Here is a 14,884-nt window from a genome sequence, read left to right as displayed (position 1 = left end):
TTCTTCCCAAGGAGCAGCCGGCGGGAGACTTGGTGGTTAGTGACCAAGTGACCCAATGCTTAAGCCAGGCACCACCGTGGCTCCTTCCACCCTCGGGCGTCCCCTGGCGTCATTGGGGTTAGCCTTCCCCGATACCTGCATTCCGGCCACGCAGGTGCAGTGCGCGTCAAGCAGGGCGGTGTGTCCACAGGGGCAGGGTTCACTTGGGGGCACCGTGGCTTTGGGCTCGTCTGGGTGGGAGAAGGAGTGGCTCTGCCTGTGCCGGTGAGGCCTGGGTCCAGCGGGAGGGCAGGCGGGGCTCAGGCGCCCTCCTGTGTGTCGGGCTCAGGAGAGAAGATGACGGAGGAGGAGGTGGAGACGGTTCTGGCAGGCCACGAGGACAGCAACGGCTGCATCAACTACGAGGGTGAGGGGCCAGGGGCCCGAAGGGGCGGGGGGCGGGGCTCTCAGGACATCATGTATAGGTCTTCAAACGTATCTGGTCTACTGCCCCTTTTCTGGGAAAAGTCCAATGAAAAGATGACTCGGTGCGCCCCAAAGCCCACAATCCAGGCTAACGTGTAGGTATCTGCTTTTGCTGGCGCCCCCCCCGGCCGGGGGCGGTATCGCCCACTTAGGGGGGGGGCAACAGTGGTTTCAGGTGAGGCGGCGCATTTCTTGAAGGGCCGGTGTCTGAAGCCCCCTTGCCCCCTCTCTCCGCAGCCTTCCTGAAGCACATCCTAAGCGTCTGAGCGCGCAGGTAGGGCCCCCACCCCGTGCTCGGGGCGGCGAGCCGCCTTCCCTTTCCTCCGGGGACGCGCGCTTTCCGCCAGGCCGGCCACTTCCATCTTTGTCCGCAGGTCCCGCGGGCCGGACGCCGCCGCACCCACGGGAGCTCGTTCCTGCCACTAGGGGGCCGCCCGTTGTTCTGAAATAAAGACACGCTTCCTCCCTCGGCCTCGCGGTGGTTTCTTGGGCGGCGGGGCAGGGGCAGGGGGGTGGCGGGTCCCTCCCATCGGCGCCCTCAGCGCCGGTGCGCCGCGCCGAGGGGTCGGCTCCGGGGCCGCGCCCGACCCCGGGTGGGGCGGCTCGGGGGCGGGGCCGGCCGCGGGCCCCGCCCCCCGCTCCCGTAGCAACGTCCTCCGCGGAGGCCAGGCGGCTTCCGATTGGCCGGCTCGGCGGCGGGTGACGTCAGGGCCGGGCTCAGACCAGGGTTGGGCCGGGAGCCGGAGCCATTACTGCAGGAAGAGGTCCCGGAGCCTGGGCGGCAAGATGGTGGGGCCCGGGGCCCGGGGGGCTGAGGGGGGTTTGGGTCGGAAGCCGGGGCAGGGGACGGAGGAGGGGCAAAGGGAGCCCGAGGGCCTGGGCGACAGAGGGAGGTGGGAAGTCCGCGGGCCCGTCCTGCCGGGACGCGCGTCGTCGGCCCCGAGCAGGAGCTGGCGGTGGTTCCCTGGGGGGAGGGCTGGAGGCTGGGGGGGCTGGAGGTCACAGGCTGATGCGCCCCTCTTCTCTGAGCAGTGTGACTTCACCGAGGACCAGACCGCAGGTAAGCCCTAGCTGGCCTCACTGAGGTCACCTTTAGGGAGCGGGACATCCCTCACCTGCCCTCCAACTCGCGTCCTGTCATCGCTTCAATCTCCCCCCAGGGCGGCATCCCTGGCTTCTCTTCTCAAGCCTCCATTTTCTTTTCTCCCTCTCTTCCTCCTTCCCCTTCACTCCAGATCTGAGCCCCCAGCGCTGGGTGAGTTGGAGGTGGTGTGGCGCTCTGTCTCCTCGCTGGGCCTGGGGGGAGAGGGGGAGGCTATTGAGCTGCTCGTGTCTCTTACTCTGCCCCTAGCCGGCTACTTCTGCCCACTGTCCTCCTCGATAACCGCCTCCGCGCGCCCCAGCTGGGATGGTTTGTTGGTGAAGAGCAGTGGGCTGCCGCTATTTTGTGGAGAGGGTCGCCGCGGGCACAGCTGACTGTCTACCCGTCCTGTACTGGGGGAGAGGCGGACGGTGGCTGGCCAGGTTGACCCCAGTCCCTGGCTGCCGCTTCCACTTCCTTATAAGGACAGGCCCCAGACGGGCGGTGGCAGATTCCTGCCCAGAGCAGTGTAGTGCAAGGAGGCTGGGTGGGTGAGCCGTGCTGGAGGGGGCGTGTAAATGGGTGCTGCTGCCACTGGCTGCGGGGGGAGGGCTATATCGTCTCCGAGGGTCACTGGAGTCGGTGGAAAGGGAAACGATCCTCCTTAACAGACTCCGGTGCACACTGGTGCAGATATCGGGTTTCCTCCGGATGATGGAGGTTGAGTACATCGGAAGGGAGGGTGTGGGCTCACTCCTTTGTCCCCGGTGCTGACATTCACCCGAATCCTCAGAGTTCAAGGAGGCCTTCCAGCTGTTTGACCGAACCGGTGATGGCAAGATCCTGTACAGCCAGTGTGGGGATGTGATGAGGGCCCTGGGCCAGAACCCCACCAACGCCGAGGTGCTCAAGGTCCTGGGGAACCCCAAGAGTGATGGTGAGGTTCCTAAGGACAACCACACAGGGTGGTGGTGGGCCCACAGAACTTGTGCTTGAGAGCTGCCCTCTGTCTTCCTCGGCCTCCAACTCTGGCAGGTCTGCATGCAGAGGGGAGCTAGCTTTCTGTTGAGTTGTGGTCCCTGTCATCCCCCTGGCCTCTCTGGGACTCCCTGGGCCTGACACTCTCCCCACTCTCCCCCTTGGTGGCAGAGATGAATGTGAAGGTGCTGGACTTTGAGCACTTCCTGCCCATGCTGCAGACTGTGGCCAAGAACAAAGACCAGGGCACCTACGAGGACTACGTTGAGGGCCTTAGGGTGTTTGACAAGGAAGGGAACGGCACCGTCATGGGGGCTGAGATCCGGCATGTCCTTGTCACATTGGGTAAGACTTTGTTCATGCTACTTGGGTTTGTGGCAGCCTGGCACACCTGTCGCCCGATTCCACAAATGCTTCCTGTCCCGCACAGGCGAGAAGATGACGGAGGAAGAAGTAGAGATGCTGGTGGCCGGGCACGAGGACAGCAATGGCTGCATCAACTATGAAGGTGAGGGCCACTTAGGCTCCCGGGGAGGAAGTCTCTGTGGGGGGCAGGTGAAGATGGAGCACCTGGGACGTTCCCCGTCTCTAGACTTTGGCTCCAAAAGCCAGGAAGCAGGAGGCAGGGTCCAGCCCAGAAGTGGGGAGGTCAAGGGGTTGGACAGGAAAAGAGGTGGATACTGTGGTGTAGAGGGTGGGGAAGGATTGGGAAGTAGAGTAAATGGAATGTCTAGTCGTGTCCCCACCCCCACCGGATTCCTTCCCTCCAGGTCTGTGTCTTGTCTTCACCATTAATGTCTCTTCCTTCCCGCAGCGTTTGTGAGGCATATCCTGTCGGGGTGACGGGCCGTGGGGCGGGTACGGCTCCTCCCAGCCTCCCCTCCTCTAGTTGATCTCCCAGTGTTTTTCTTCCCAGTCTTTGCTCTCTGGCCCCGGCCCTTCCCCTACTACCATCTCTGCCTTCCTCCTGGCATGTCTGCATGGAGCTGACTGGGGAGGGGAGGGGTGACTGGAGGAAGTCAGTCTGAGGGTACGGTGCCTCCTCTTCTCCTAGAATGGGGGGGCATCTACTCTGGACTGTGACAATTTTGCTTTTAGGATCCTGGGTGCTGGTGTCTGGGAACTCCCCCCGGCCTGGGCCAGTCTTGCTTTAGGGTGGCCCTCTGGCCTCAGAGCATGGTTGGTCGGCATAGGGGCCACTCTGCTACTGTAGCTGGGTAGTCCTCTCCCTTACCCTCTGCTGGGCAGCTTGGAGACAACCCTAACCCGAAACTCTTGTCTTCTCCCCGCCAGTGGCTGACAGTAGCTGTAGTGTAGTTGACAACTTTTCTGCCTCTGCTGTGTTCTTGCTGCTCGGGGTGGGGGACTAACAGCTGGTGGGAGGGGAGCTAGGGGCAGAGAGAACGAGTCAGACTCAAGGTGGCTTCCCAGCAATCCGGCCCCAAAGTTGGTTGCTGCAGACTTGTTGCCTCTTAAGCTGCCTTCGAGGTCTTGGAATCTCCTGCCCACTGGTGCGCCCCTCCCCTCAGCCCTGCCCCCGGCTCACCCCACCTCTCCTTTCCACAGAGCTTGTCCGCATGGTGCTGAACGGCTGAGGGCAGCCCTTCCCGTGTCCCCAGAGCCCTGTGCCTTTTCCCGTGTGAGACTGACTGTGTGCAGTCCCAAGGCCTCCTCACTGTCACAGCACCTCGCCCTCTTGTCTCTTGGATGATGTTTGCAGCAGCAGTCACCAAATAAACTTGCTCTCTGTGCTCAGTCTGGTGCTGTTTCTCTTCCTGATCGGGGTGAGGGAGAGGAATGGGAGCTGAGCACGGGTTTCTGCCTTGAGCCCAAGTCCAGGGTCATGGGCCCTGGCATTAAGGAAAGTTTCAGAAGAGCTTGTGGGCGCTATCTTGACCTTCTTGAAGAACCTCGTGCTGGAGAGGCTGCCCTTCTGGGGACCGGGAAATTCCTGTAGAACCAAGGCCGGCCAAATGTGTTCCATCCCATATCAAGCCATGTCTTCTAGCACTGCAGCAACTTAAACCTGTCTCCACCCTCCAGTCACCGATGGCCTTCTGGGGAAGACTAGGGAGAGGTGACTGGAGCTAGCGCTAGGCCATATTAGCACTGCCTGGGCTGCTCGCCTGCCACTTCAGGAGGACGGGGCCCACTAACAAGTAGGTGAGCTGCTTAGCTCCCACCTCCTAATAAGGGAAGGAATGATGCTTGTGCGTCTGGAAGGCTACAGACGCTCACCACGTACGGGCTGTCCTCAGAGTAGGTGAGCGCTGCCCCAGGGCCCTGCACTCAGCCTGGAGGCTCTGCGGTCCTGTGAAGCTGCCCCAGCCTGGTCCACCGCCCCACGCCCACCCCATTTGACGGTTTTGGGTAACCAAACACAAGCCTCCACAAGATGGAAATGAAAGCAAATTAATTTATAAAAAAAAAAATGTACAGAAAATTTTCAACAGAAGGAAGGTGCCAAGACACAGGAAGAGAAACACTGGGACATGAAGGACGGGGCTGCTGGGGGCAGGAGGTGGGTGTCGTCTGGAATCACATCTGCCTTCATAAGGGTGAAGGGGGGGCGGGGGCCCTAAGCCAAGGATGTGACTGGTGCTCCCCTAGGCTGGGAGGCCCCTCCCCTGCTGCCCCCCAATCCCCATTTCCTTAGCCGTGGCTACCAGTCGAGGGTCTGGTGGTCTTGGCGGGTGAGGGGAGATGATGGCAGGGGTGGCCCACTGAGTTGTAAGTAGGGACCTAAGTGCTTTTTGAAAACTTCAGAAGTCACACGTTTGCCAGCCCCACAGCTCCCCCTTTTCCTGCCTCCTGAGACCCCCCTCATCAGGGCAGGGGCTGGAGCAAGAACAGCTCTGAGTGCCCTTCCCACCTGTTACCTACCACAGCAGCCCCCCCCCAAACGTGCTCCCCACCAAAATACACAAGCTCACATCAACTAAGCAGCTGACTTGAAAACACGGGCTGAGCTCGGGGCGGCGCCTACCAGCGCCAACACAGGAGTTAGGGAGTGGAGGGACATGGGGTGGGGTTGAGTGGGGGCAGTTTCTGCACCCTAGTCTATGCCCAGAGCTCTGCCCAGACCTAATTCCCTGTCACTCCCTCAAAAGACCATGTAAATTACTTTTTAGTGGGTGAGGGAGGTTCCAATTGTGGGGTTTTTTTTTCCATTCGTAAAAAATGCAGTAGTTTTGGGGAGCGTGCCCTTAGACACGGCGATTGCCTTGTATAAATAACCTTCCACAGCCCGCCCTTGGAGGGCAGCCTCCCCCGCATCCCAGCCTCCTCAGACATTGGAGACCACTGTCCAACGGGAAGGCGAACACTCCGACTCAAAGCACGTGCCTTTGAGGCACACACAGGCATGGTGGGGCTCTGGAGGGCAGGAGGAGCTTTCCTTACGTAGTGACGGAGTCTCCAGGCTGGGAAGGGGTCCCAGTGGTCTGGGGGGAGGGCTGTTCCCGGAACCTGGATCTCCATGGGAGAGGGGGAGGGGTAGAGATGGCTGGCTGGCTCCTCACTGTGGAGGGGGCACAGGGGTGACCGTGCCTGGGCTGGGGGCTGTGGGGTCTGGAGGCAGTGGGGTGCTTGGGTCTGTGGAGAAAAGGAAGAGGAGTCAGTCCAGGAGAGGGCTCCAGGCTCCACCCTCATACAGACCGGGGCATGGCATGCAGTGGGTGGCGGCATGGGGCATGGATGAGGTTCCCTTGGCCCACCACTCGCCCTTCCCAGCATCCTTCACTCCCCCTGGGAAAAGCTCACACGCCCAGGCGCCCTCCTGCCTCCAAGGCAAAGCTCGAAAAAGGCCCAGGGCAGAGCCGGGTGGTGCTCATGGCTCATCTTGGGGCATGACGGGCGCAAGCACGGGACAGGCCAATCATGCAAACAAGTAGCTACTTTTCAACTTTGCAGCCGAGGTGCTCCGTGCCCAAGGCAGCCTCCGTGACCCACCAGGGAAAGGACGTGCGTCTGCCCGTCATCCCCTGAGGTGGCAGCTGCCAGATATGGGGGTGGCGGCGGAGAGCCAGGGAGACCTACTCTCCTGCATTCGGATTTTACCAGGCTATGGAAGCGCCCAGACTGCCCTCTGCCCCGCCTACCCGCCAGCCCTCGGTGTGGCTCCCTCTCCCTCACCCCTTCTCCCCTCCTGGACCCTTCTCACCTGGCAGTGGGCTGGCACTGGGCAGGAGGTTGCCCTGAACAGCTGCCACAATGGCAGGGCTCTGGGCTGCGGCGGATCCGAGCCCCGGCCCGAGAGGCAAGGAGGATGGCATGGTGGCGGTCGCCGGCAGGTTAGGATGTAGGGGGTTCGCCATGGACACAGGCAGGTTAGGTGGGGGGAGAGTGCCCGGAGCGAACGGGAGGTGGTGGTGATGCCCATGCAGGTGAGGAGGAGGGGGAAGGTTAATACTGATGGACTCGGCGAGGCTACCAAATGGGATGATGGATGGAGCAGGGGGAGGAGGAGGCGGCATGCCAAAAGGCAAACCCAAAGGAGCATTACCCGCCACGCCTGGGTGCCCGCTGCCTGGCACTGCCCCTGGCATCATTGAGGGAGGAGTTTGTTGGTTGGGGAACGGTGAGGGGCCTGAGGATGAAGAGGGGAGAGTGAAGGTCAGTGGCCTAACATCTAGCTTAACAACTCATTCTCGTAGCGAGGGTAACCCAGCTCCTCCTGGTGCCGCCTTCCCTTTTCCCACCACCACCCACTGCCGCCACTCCGGTTCCACACCCAGCGCCCCTCGGTGGGGTTTCTGCGACTGTGAAACTAAGACCAGCTTCTCTTTCTCTTGCGGGGCAGCTGGTGGATTTGAACTGCGGACCTTGAGGTGAGCAGCAGTCCAAAGCTTTGCCCAATGGCACCACTAGGGTGCCTTCCAATCTACTGCCATCGGTAGCTCGATTCACACCAACCCTATAGAGGGTTCCCAGGGCTGTACATCTTGGTGAGAGCAGACAGCCCGTGTTTCTCCTGAGGAGCAGTGGGAAGTTTGAACGCTCAGTTCACAGTTCAACACCACCAGGGCTCCCCTTCCTAACAAACCACACTCACTGCCAGCAAGGGCGCTCCACGTCACAGCGGCCTACGGGACAGGGCAGGACCACCCTGTGGGTTCCAAGACCGTAACTCTATGGAACTAGAAAGCCTTCTCTTTCTCCCGCAGAGCAGGCTGGTGGTTTCGAACAGCTGACCTGTGGTTAGCCAGGCCCAATGCATAACCACTGTGCCATCCTTGGAACAAAATCCCCGAAGTCTGGGTTTGGGGTGGGTCCCCTGCTGGCTGGGGATGGACAGAGGTGAGCCCATCTGTGGAAACTAGGGGTGATCCTTATCTCCCGTCCCCTTCCAGGGGGTCTGAGTTGGCATCCACTCACCATGGGGTCCAGGGGGGGGTACCCCTGGTGGGACTGCCCCAGGCTGGGGGGCTCCCGCTGGTTGCTGCTGCTGTGGCCCTGCAGGTGGCCCCACCTGCCCAATCTGTTCAGAGGGGCCCAGGCTTCCGGGTGGGGCCCCACTGCCAGCAGGGGCCGGGGCCACTGAGGCCGGAGCCATGGCCAAGCCATGGACTGAGGGTGGCCCAGAGGCCCCCGAGGGTGGGAGGGGCTGGGAGCCGGGGGGCAGGCTTGGCGGTGGCTGCTGCTGCTGCTGGTGCATCTGCTGGAAGTGCTGCTGTCGGGCCCGCATCTCGGCGTACTTGAGCTGCTCCATGTGGAAGGCTTGTCTGTCGGCCAGCAGCTGCTGCCTCTGGTACTCCAGCTGCCAAGGCCAAGGCCAATGCCAGGGGAGGACCGTCACCCGGCCTGTTCAGAGCACCCCACGGCAGCGCCCTGCCCTGTCCTGCTCTGCCTTCTGCTCACACACTCGGCCTCACTCCGGGCTTTCCCACTTGAAAGCTCCACCTGCGCTGGGACTTCTCCTGTACCCCGACTCCCGTGGCCACCCACGTGGGCTTCTCATGGCCACAGGAGTTCAAGTGGTGGCGAGGCCTGGCTCATTTCAGCACCAAAGCTCCAAACTTCTGGTTCCGCTGGCCAATTTGTGTTCTTGTCCTCCTTCAAAAGGGGCCGTGCACTCACCTTTCTTCCCCAGAAGCCCAACCGAAGCCCAACTCACGCCCCTGAGCGGTTTCGACTTGCGGTGCCCACTCCTACACTACACTACACAGAGTGGCCGAGCCTGTCAGTGTTCTGGGAGCAGCCAGTCACTGTACGGTCACTGCTAACATGGAGAGGACCCACGGGGCCAGCGGGACTCCTGGCCTCGACCATGTCACTAGCCCCTGAGCCCTGCCCTTCTGTCCTCCCCCAGGGCCGGGCACTCACCGCTTCACGCTCCCGGTCCATGATCGTCTCCAGCTCCTCAAAGTGCCGCAGTTTGATCTCCAGCTTCTTCATCTGAGTCTCTACCAACAGGGCCACTAGCGACTTGATCTTCCTCTCCTCCACGGCAGCCAGATGCTAGGGAAGGAGGGAGACCTGGCTGAGGACAGGCCCCCGGCGGGGAGCAGACAGGGTGGCGGAGGCTGGCAGGACTGAAGAGTGAACTTGCTGTGGTCATGACTCCCACAGCACAGACTCGACACTCTGAAACCGTGACCAGTGGATCGGAATTGTGCATGGAGTCCCGGCTGTTTGGGGTGGGCATTCTTAACAAGGCCAAGGGTAGATAGCATGAGGAGAGCCAGTGGCAAAGGAGAAGACAGACCCGAACCTTCTGCGGCCAAGTCAGTTTCGACCCACACCCTCGTGACAGGACAGGGTGGAACTAACTCCTCCAGAAGATGTTTGAACTGCTGACCGTGCGGTTCACAGCGCAATGCTTACTCCACTGTTCCACTAGGGCTCCTTCAAACACAACCAAAAAGCCAAACTCACTGCCGTCCAGTCGGTGCCCATGCAGAGTGACCCTATAGGACACCGGAGACCTGCTCCCGTGGGTTTCTCAGACTGTAACTTTACGGGAGGAGAAAGCCTCATCTTACCCCCAAGGAGGAGCTGGTGACTTCGAACTGCTGAGCTTACAGTTAGCCACTGACCACCGCACCACATATAACCACTGCACCACAAGGGTAGTGTTAGAAGGCTACGAAAGCTTGGGGAATGGGTGACCAAGTCTCCCTCGCAGGCCAGAATAAAAAGACCCAGGCAGGCTAGCATCATTTAAGAGAGGCCCAAAGGAGGATTTCCCTTAAGTGAGTAGCCTCACCTTGGCTTTGACGGCGGCAGCGGCTAGGGCAGCGGCCGCTGCGGTGGACAGGTTGCCCTCACCAATGTCCCGCTCCACCTTCGTCTTCCGGTCTCCCTCTGACTCCACCACTTCCTTAAGTCCTTCCTCCTGGCCTTCCTTTGGCTCCTTCTCCTTCTCGGGATCCACTGGCGGGAAAAGGGAGGTGAGCGGCACAGCCTCGCTTCTGGTCCCTGTGGCCCCCCCCCCCCCCCCTAGCAGCTCACCTCCTGGGTCCCCATCGCCCTTCTCCGGCTCCTTCTCACTGTCACCTTCTTTCCCCTTCTCGTCCTCCTTCTTGGGAGCCTCACTGCTCTTCTCCTTCACTTCTTCCTCGGTGGCGCCCCCTCCTTCTCGGGGTTCCTAAACTCCCAGTGCAAGCAGGGGACTGACTGTCAGGGCCAGGGCAGCTCGGACTCAGCAGGACTCAGAAGGGAAAGGTTCCTCGAGAGGAGACCCGCATCTCACCTGAGCCCCTCACCTGCCTCCCTGAGCAGAATTCCACCAGCTCCCCTACCACCGTGGTCGGCCCATGCCCACCCCCCACCCTTCCAGCCCAAGGCCAGCCCCTCTATACCTTGGACTCCTTCTTCTCATCTGTGGCCTGGCCCTCCACCCGAGCCTCTTCAGTGTTGCTCTCCTCTGGGCCCATGGGAGAAAGAAATGGGGCACGTCTGAGACAGAGCCGTGTTTGCCGCACTCACCCAGCAGTCCCTCCCACCAGTCAGCATCCTGGTGAAAAGGGCCAGGAGTGTGGCCATAGGGCCTCATCCTGCAGAAGATAAGGAAGGCACCAACCCTCCCCATCCACACTGTGCCTGAGGGCCAGCCTGGGGCAGGAACGGCACCGGGAGCCCGCCGGCTGGGGCTCGGCTCTTGTGAAAGGGCAGCACTTTGGGGGGCCCGGCCTAGCCTCACCGACACGCTCAGGCTCGTCCGAGGTGGTTCCCGCAATGCCACTGCTCTCCAGGCCAAAGGCTGGGTCTGCCTTGCCTGTCACTTTAGCTGCTTCTTCCACTTTGCGAACGTGGGCCTCCACCAGGGCTGTGGGCACTTCTTCCTTCATCTTGGAGAACTCCTCTGCAAGACCGGGGGCATGAGCTGGGCCCAGGGCACAGGCAGGCAGTGCTGGCTCCCTCGGAGAAAGGCTCCCCGCCCAGCTCTCCGTCTGAGGCCAGCACAGACCCCGCTAGGTACCCAGCCGAGCGGGGGCCAGCCTCGTGCGAGGCCAGTGGGGGCAGCCACCAGGTCTGAGCAAGCAGCCCTTCAAAGGCACCCCCAGACAGTGGGCCAGGGCCCCTGCGCATTACCGAGGGCCGACTTGGCAGCAGCTGAGGCGACGCGAGGATCAACCACCGAGGCGAGGAAGGCCACCGTGCTCATGACGGGGTTGCCCGACTGACTGAAGGGGATGGGCTGGTAGGCCAGGGGGCCCAGGGAGGCCTCCGAGTCCTCCAGGTACGGGTCTTCGATGGGCAGGCGAAGGAAATGCAAGATGCACTCGTCCTGCGTGCGGCTTCCCACGTGTTCCGACACTTTGTTCCAGTCGTCTTTGTACATTTCCAGCGCCTGGGGGTGGCGGGAGGGCGGGCGTGACTCTGTGTGCTTCCTCACGATTCTTGGGGCTCCTCTCTCCCCTGCCCCCAGAGTGGCAGGCCTCACGCTCTCTACACTTGGGTATTTGTGGGCACAAGAAGCACCTCCAAGCAGCCTAAGAAGGGCTACCCAGTTCATGAGATAGCCCAGACCCCAGACCTGGCACCGGTCCCCAAGGCCAGGCACTCCGGATGGCGCCTGCTCACAAGCCAGGCTGGCACCCTGGCCACTGCCGTTTCCTGAGGACTCTCCCTCCCCTGCCCCCAGTTACCTCCAGGAGCAACAGGGTCTCCTGCTCCGTCCACTCGCGGGTGGCACTGGCCGCAGCTTTGCTCTGCAGGGAAAGGCGGGGCGTCAGGCGTGACGGGCAGAGCACAGGCTCGGGCCGCCGCGGAGGTCCGCCCATGCTCCATACCTTCGAGGGGATGTTCTTCTTGGTGTACATGTCAGTGCGCAGCCCAAAGTTCTGCATGTCAGCCGGTTTCTCCTTGCCTTTGTCGGGGAAGTTGAGCATTTGCTGGGAAGCAGAAGTCTGCTACGTGTGGATGGAGAGGACGAGGTGAGTGCGTGTGACCCCGGGGATCCCGGGGCAGACAGAGAGAGCAGACAGAAGTAGCTTCCTTCCCAGAGCCCAGGCACCCCTGGGTGGGACTTCCTCCCTTCCTGCTGTAGTGCCTCTGCTCGCATGTCGCTTCTTCCCAATAAAGGGGGAGATAAGAAGCCCAGCGGGGTCTGCCCCCCACCTACCAGCTCTGGCTTGCCCTTAGCCGTCTCGGGCACCAGTTCATCCAGCTCTTTGCCCTTTCTCCCAGCCTTGGGATCAGCATCAACCTGGCGGCCCTGGGGGACAGAGCTTGGCGTCACGGAAGCTGGGCAGGAAATGACCAGGCCAAGACCGTGGCGGCCTCAGGACCCAATGCTGGGCGGCCCGCAAGCTCTGGGCACTCGTGCCAGTGTCCCATGTTCCCTTCATGGTGAGAAGAGAAGTCATTGGCATGCTACCCACGTTGTCTCAGCTTAGGGTTGTCTCTTAGTGGCTGAATGAACCCTAGGCTTTAATACTAGTGTTGGCTCTCTGGGGGCGTGGGCGAGCCACGTCACTTTCCTCCTCTCAGTCTCTATGATGGATGAGATGGAAGTGACAAGAATGGAGGCAATAGGTATGAGGCAAAACTGACAAGCGTCGGCTGACATTCCAATGTCATGCACGTTCAATTTAGACCACTTTCCTCTCTCTGCTCCTATGTGAGCCTGTCTGCTCCGGAGGACATGGACCTCCCCTCCTCTCACAGCGGCAAGCCCTCGCCGTCTTAGGAACGGAGGCTACTAAGCGAGGGTGCCAGGTGCGCGGGGCGGCCCTTGAGGTCCCAAATAAGGAAAACCTCGCGACACTTCTGAAGCATTCCCCTCAAAACCCAGAAACAGAAAAGCCCGAAGAGTCCCACCCTGTCCCCGCAGTCCCCCACCCTACCTGTGGGGTCTTGGGCTGCAGGGGTACCAGCCCTGATGGCGTGTCTGCCAAGACATGGAAGTGGGAGGTGGGTGGAGGCCCCATTGGGGTTGGCCGGCTCTCAGCATCCACCTGGTAGTTAATAAGACCCCACTGTTCTAGGAAGGCATGCACCCTGTGAGGAGAGAGGCAGGCGGAGATGGGGTCACTTGTGGTGGCGAGAAAGGTATGGGCATGAGGAGGACGGCTTGGGGCAGAGGTGGGAGCGCAATGCCCCTCTCCCGCTTGCCTTGGCCTTCCACGCATCTCGCTCTACTTCTTGGGAAACCCCACCTACTCCCCCAGTGCACCCACCTCCCGAAGGCCGGTGCACCACGTCTCCAGCCTGGACCTCCAGATCCAACCACCTGCTTCCCCAGGCTGGCCAGCCCAGTGGAGCAGCAGCCTTAGACACTACTACTGCCATCCAGCAGAGGCTGCCCCTCGCAGCCCCACAAGGCTACAAGGAAACCTGAGCTCCATGGGCCTCAGTGGCTGTGAGCTGACATGAGTGGACCGCCAAGGCCACTGCGTGGACTTTGGGTGAGTAGTCGAGCACGAGCCACTGGCTCCTGCAGGAACCTTCCCTCTCCTAGGCCTGCCCTTTCTGTCTCTCATGGTCCATGCTTGGAGACCACCACTGCCAGTCCTGCAAGCTCCCCAGACCCAAACCTCTCCCTTGCCTTTGCCTTGTCTAGGGCATGTCCCCGGCTCTTTCCCGAGGTGCCTGACTGACATTTCTAGTCTGCCGAGAGTCTCTGTTGCAAAGCCCTTGCCCTCAGCCACAAGACCCACCTCATGATGGCACAGACGTCACCCGCCAGGTTCCTGCGGCAGGCCGTGGAGGTGAGGTACTCTTGGGGGTTCAGTCGGTAGGTGTCGATCATGAAGTTTCGATAGGCCAGGTAGCTTAGGAGGGGGAGAGAGGAAGACAAGGACCTGCTATCAGAGGTGACGGCGTATCCAGAACAATGCAAGGGGGAAAGAGCAACTGAGGACGAGGCTGATCCCGCCCCGACACACACACCGCGCCTACCTTGTGCTGGGTGCAAGGAATCCACCCAGGCGCTGACATGCCCCTCCTCGGGGGGTTAGTTCCTTGAACCTCCCCACCCCGGCTGTACTTGGGAACAGCTTTTTTTTTTTTTTTTTGACTCAATTTTTGAACCAGGGCCCAGAGGGTAAGAAAAAGTGCACTTGTTTCCAAACACAGTGGTTGAAGGCGAAGTCCTTATCTGTTCAAGAGGCAGCGTCAGAAGGGCGGGGAAGAAGGGAGGGTTTTGAGGTTGAAAGAGCCAAGTGTCAATCTCCATAGTAAAGGCACAATGGCCTTGGGCAAGTTCCTTTCCTTTTTTTTTTTTTTTTACCCTTGTCTGGAAGACAGTGTCTGTTGAAACTAACTGGACAGGCCTGTCGAGTCCTAGCACAGGGCCCAGGACCCTGTGGGTGCTCAGAAAGCCTGTCGGGACAGTGCTGGAGAGTCAAGATGGAGAGTGTGCGCCAGACGGCAGGGGCTCAGGTGCCACTTCACAGACAGCGTCACCCTGAGCACGCAACTTAACCCCTTCAGGCTTCAGTCTCCTAGTCTGTGAACTGGCAAGAGCAACGGGACTGATTTCTAAGGTTGATGTACGGAGCACTTGGTATTCGGTCAGAACCTTATTCAGGAAACACCACCATTGATCGAGGGGACGGCCACTCCCAGTGGCCCTATAGGACAGGTAGACTCACAGGTGTCCCTACAAGTTTCCAGACTGGAACTCTTTATGGCGGAAGAAAGCCCCGTATCCCTCCCTCGGAGTGGCTGGGCGGTGAACAGCTCTGTGCGTAACCACTACACCACTGGGCCCGCTGCCCGGACAGCAGTGTCTGCTACATAGTAGCACCCTCAAATCTTTCAGACCAAGAATTCCAAGTATGGAGTAGTTTGTGTTCCAACTCGGCCGCCTGTCACCTGGTCACTACTTTCTTTTCTCTTGAGGAGAGCAAAGCTTCTTTGCCTGCATTCTTCTTTCACCAGAAAAAAAAAACGAGGGGTCACCACACCAAG

The 14,884-nt window shown here is 60.7% G+C and overlaps 2 protein-coding genes and 1 long non-coding RNA gene across 6 annotated transcripts in view; 2 read left to right on the top strand and 1 right to left on the bottom strand.

Annotated features, from left to right (window-relative positions):
- Positions 1 to 4,279, top strand: part of LOC101664526 (myosin light polypeptide 6) — a 6,508-nt gene extending 2,229 nt beyond the window's left edge. The window contains exons 1-7 of one of the 4 annotated variants that reach the window (XM_004700562.4): positions 1,171 to 1,254; positions 1,498 to 1,525; positions 2,340 to 2,483; positions 2,696 to 2,869; positions 2,955 to 3,032; positions 3,339 to 3,382; positions 4,091 to 4,279. In XM_004700562.4, coding sequence (XP_004700619.1) covers positions 1,252 to 1,254; positions 1,498 to 1,525; positions 2,340 to 2,483; positions 2,696 to 2,869; positions 2,955 to 3,032; positions 3,339 to 3,367 — 456 coding nt within the window. In that variant the 5' untranslated portion in view covers positions 1,171 to 1,251 and the 3' untranslated portion in view covers positions 3,368 to 3,382; positions 4,091 to 4,279. Of the gene's footprint in view, positions 1 to 1,170; positions 1,255 to 1,497; positions 1,526 to 2,339; positions 2,484 to 2,695; positions 2,870 to 2,954; positions 3,033 to 3,338; positions 3,383 to 4,090 lie in introns of those variants that run through there. The other 3 variants (XM_004700563.3, XM_004700561.2, XM_045292642.1) reach the window with 3 other exon arrangements.
- On the top strand, positions 36 to 934 carry LOC123521977. The gene is made up of 3 exons (XR_006680304.1): positions 36 to 406; positions 703 to 739; positions 840 to 934. It is a non-coding gene; the product is annotated as an uncharacterized LOC123521977 (long non-coding RNA).
- Positions 4,280 to 4,926: 647 nt separating the features above from the next.
- Positions 4,927 to 14,884, bottom strand: part of SMARCC2 (SWI/SNF related, matrix associated, actin dependent regulator of chromatin subfamily c member 2) — a 22,956-nt gene continuing 12,998 nt past the window's right edge. The window contains exons 15-28 of the mRNA XM_045289057.1: positions 13,630 to 13,743; positions 12,817 to 12,970; positions 12,093 to 12,185; positions 11,761 to 11,880; positions 11,617 to 11,679; positions 11,060 to 11,318; positions 10,668 to 10,829; positions 10,327 to 10,391; positions 9,977 to 10,112; positions 9,732 to 9,898; positions 8,849 to 8,983; positions 7,901 to 8,282; positions 6,687 to 7,112; positions 4,927 to 6,118 (exon numbers count right to left, since the gene is read on the bottom strand). Coding sequence (XP_045144992.1) covers positions 6,042 to 6,118; positions 6,687 to 7,112; positions 7,901 to 8,282; positions 8,849 to 8,983; positions 9,732 to 9,898; positions 9,977 to 10,112; positions 10,327 to 10,391; positions 10,668 to 10,829; positions 11,060 to 11,318; positions 11,617 to 11,679; positions 11,761 to 11,880; positions 12,093 to 12,185; positions 12,817 to 12,970; positions 13,630 to 13,743 — 2,353 coding nt within the window. The 3' untranslated portion in view covers positions 4,927 to 6,041. The remainder of the gene's footprint in view (positions 6,119 to 6,686; positions 7,113 to 7,900; positions 8,283 to 8,848; positions 8,984 to 9,731; positions 9,899 to 9,976; positions 10,113 to 10,326; positions 10,392 to 10,667; positions 10,830 to 11,059; positions 11,319 to 11,616; positions 11,680 to 11,760; positions 11,881 to 12,092; positions 12,186 to 12,816; positions 12,971 to 13,629; positions 13,744 to 14,884) is intronic.

This window comes from Echinops telfairi, unplaced genomic scaffold, assembly GCF_000313985.2.
Source record: "Echinops telfairi isolate 266 unplaced genomic scaffold, ASM31398v2 ScPeMD7_2;HRSCAF=8, whole genome shotgun sequence".
Classification (NCBI taxonomy): Eukaryota; Metazoa; Chordata; class Mammalia; order Afrosoricida; family Tenrecidae; genus Echinops; species Echinops telfairi.
Note: the sequence above shows the minus strand (reverse complement) of the source record. Positions and strands in the feature narration are given on the sequence as shown.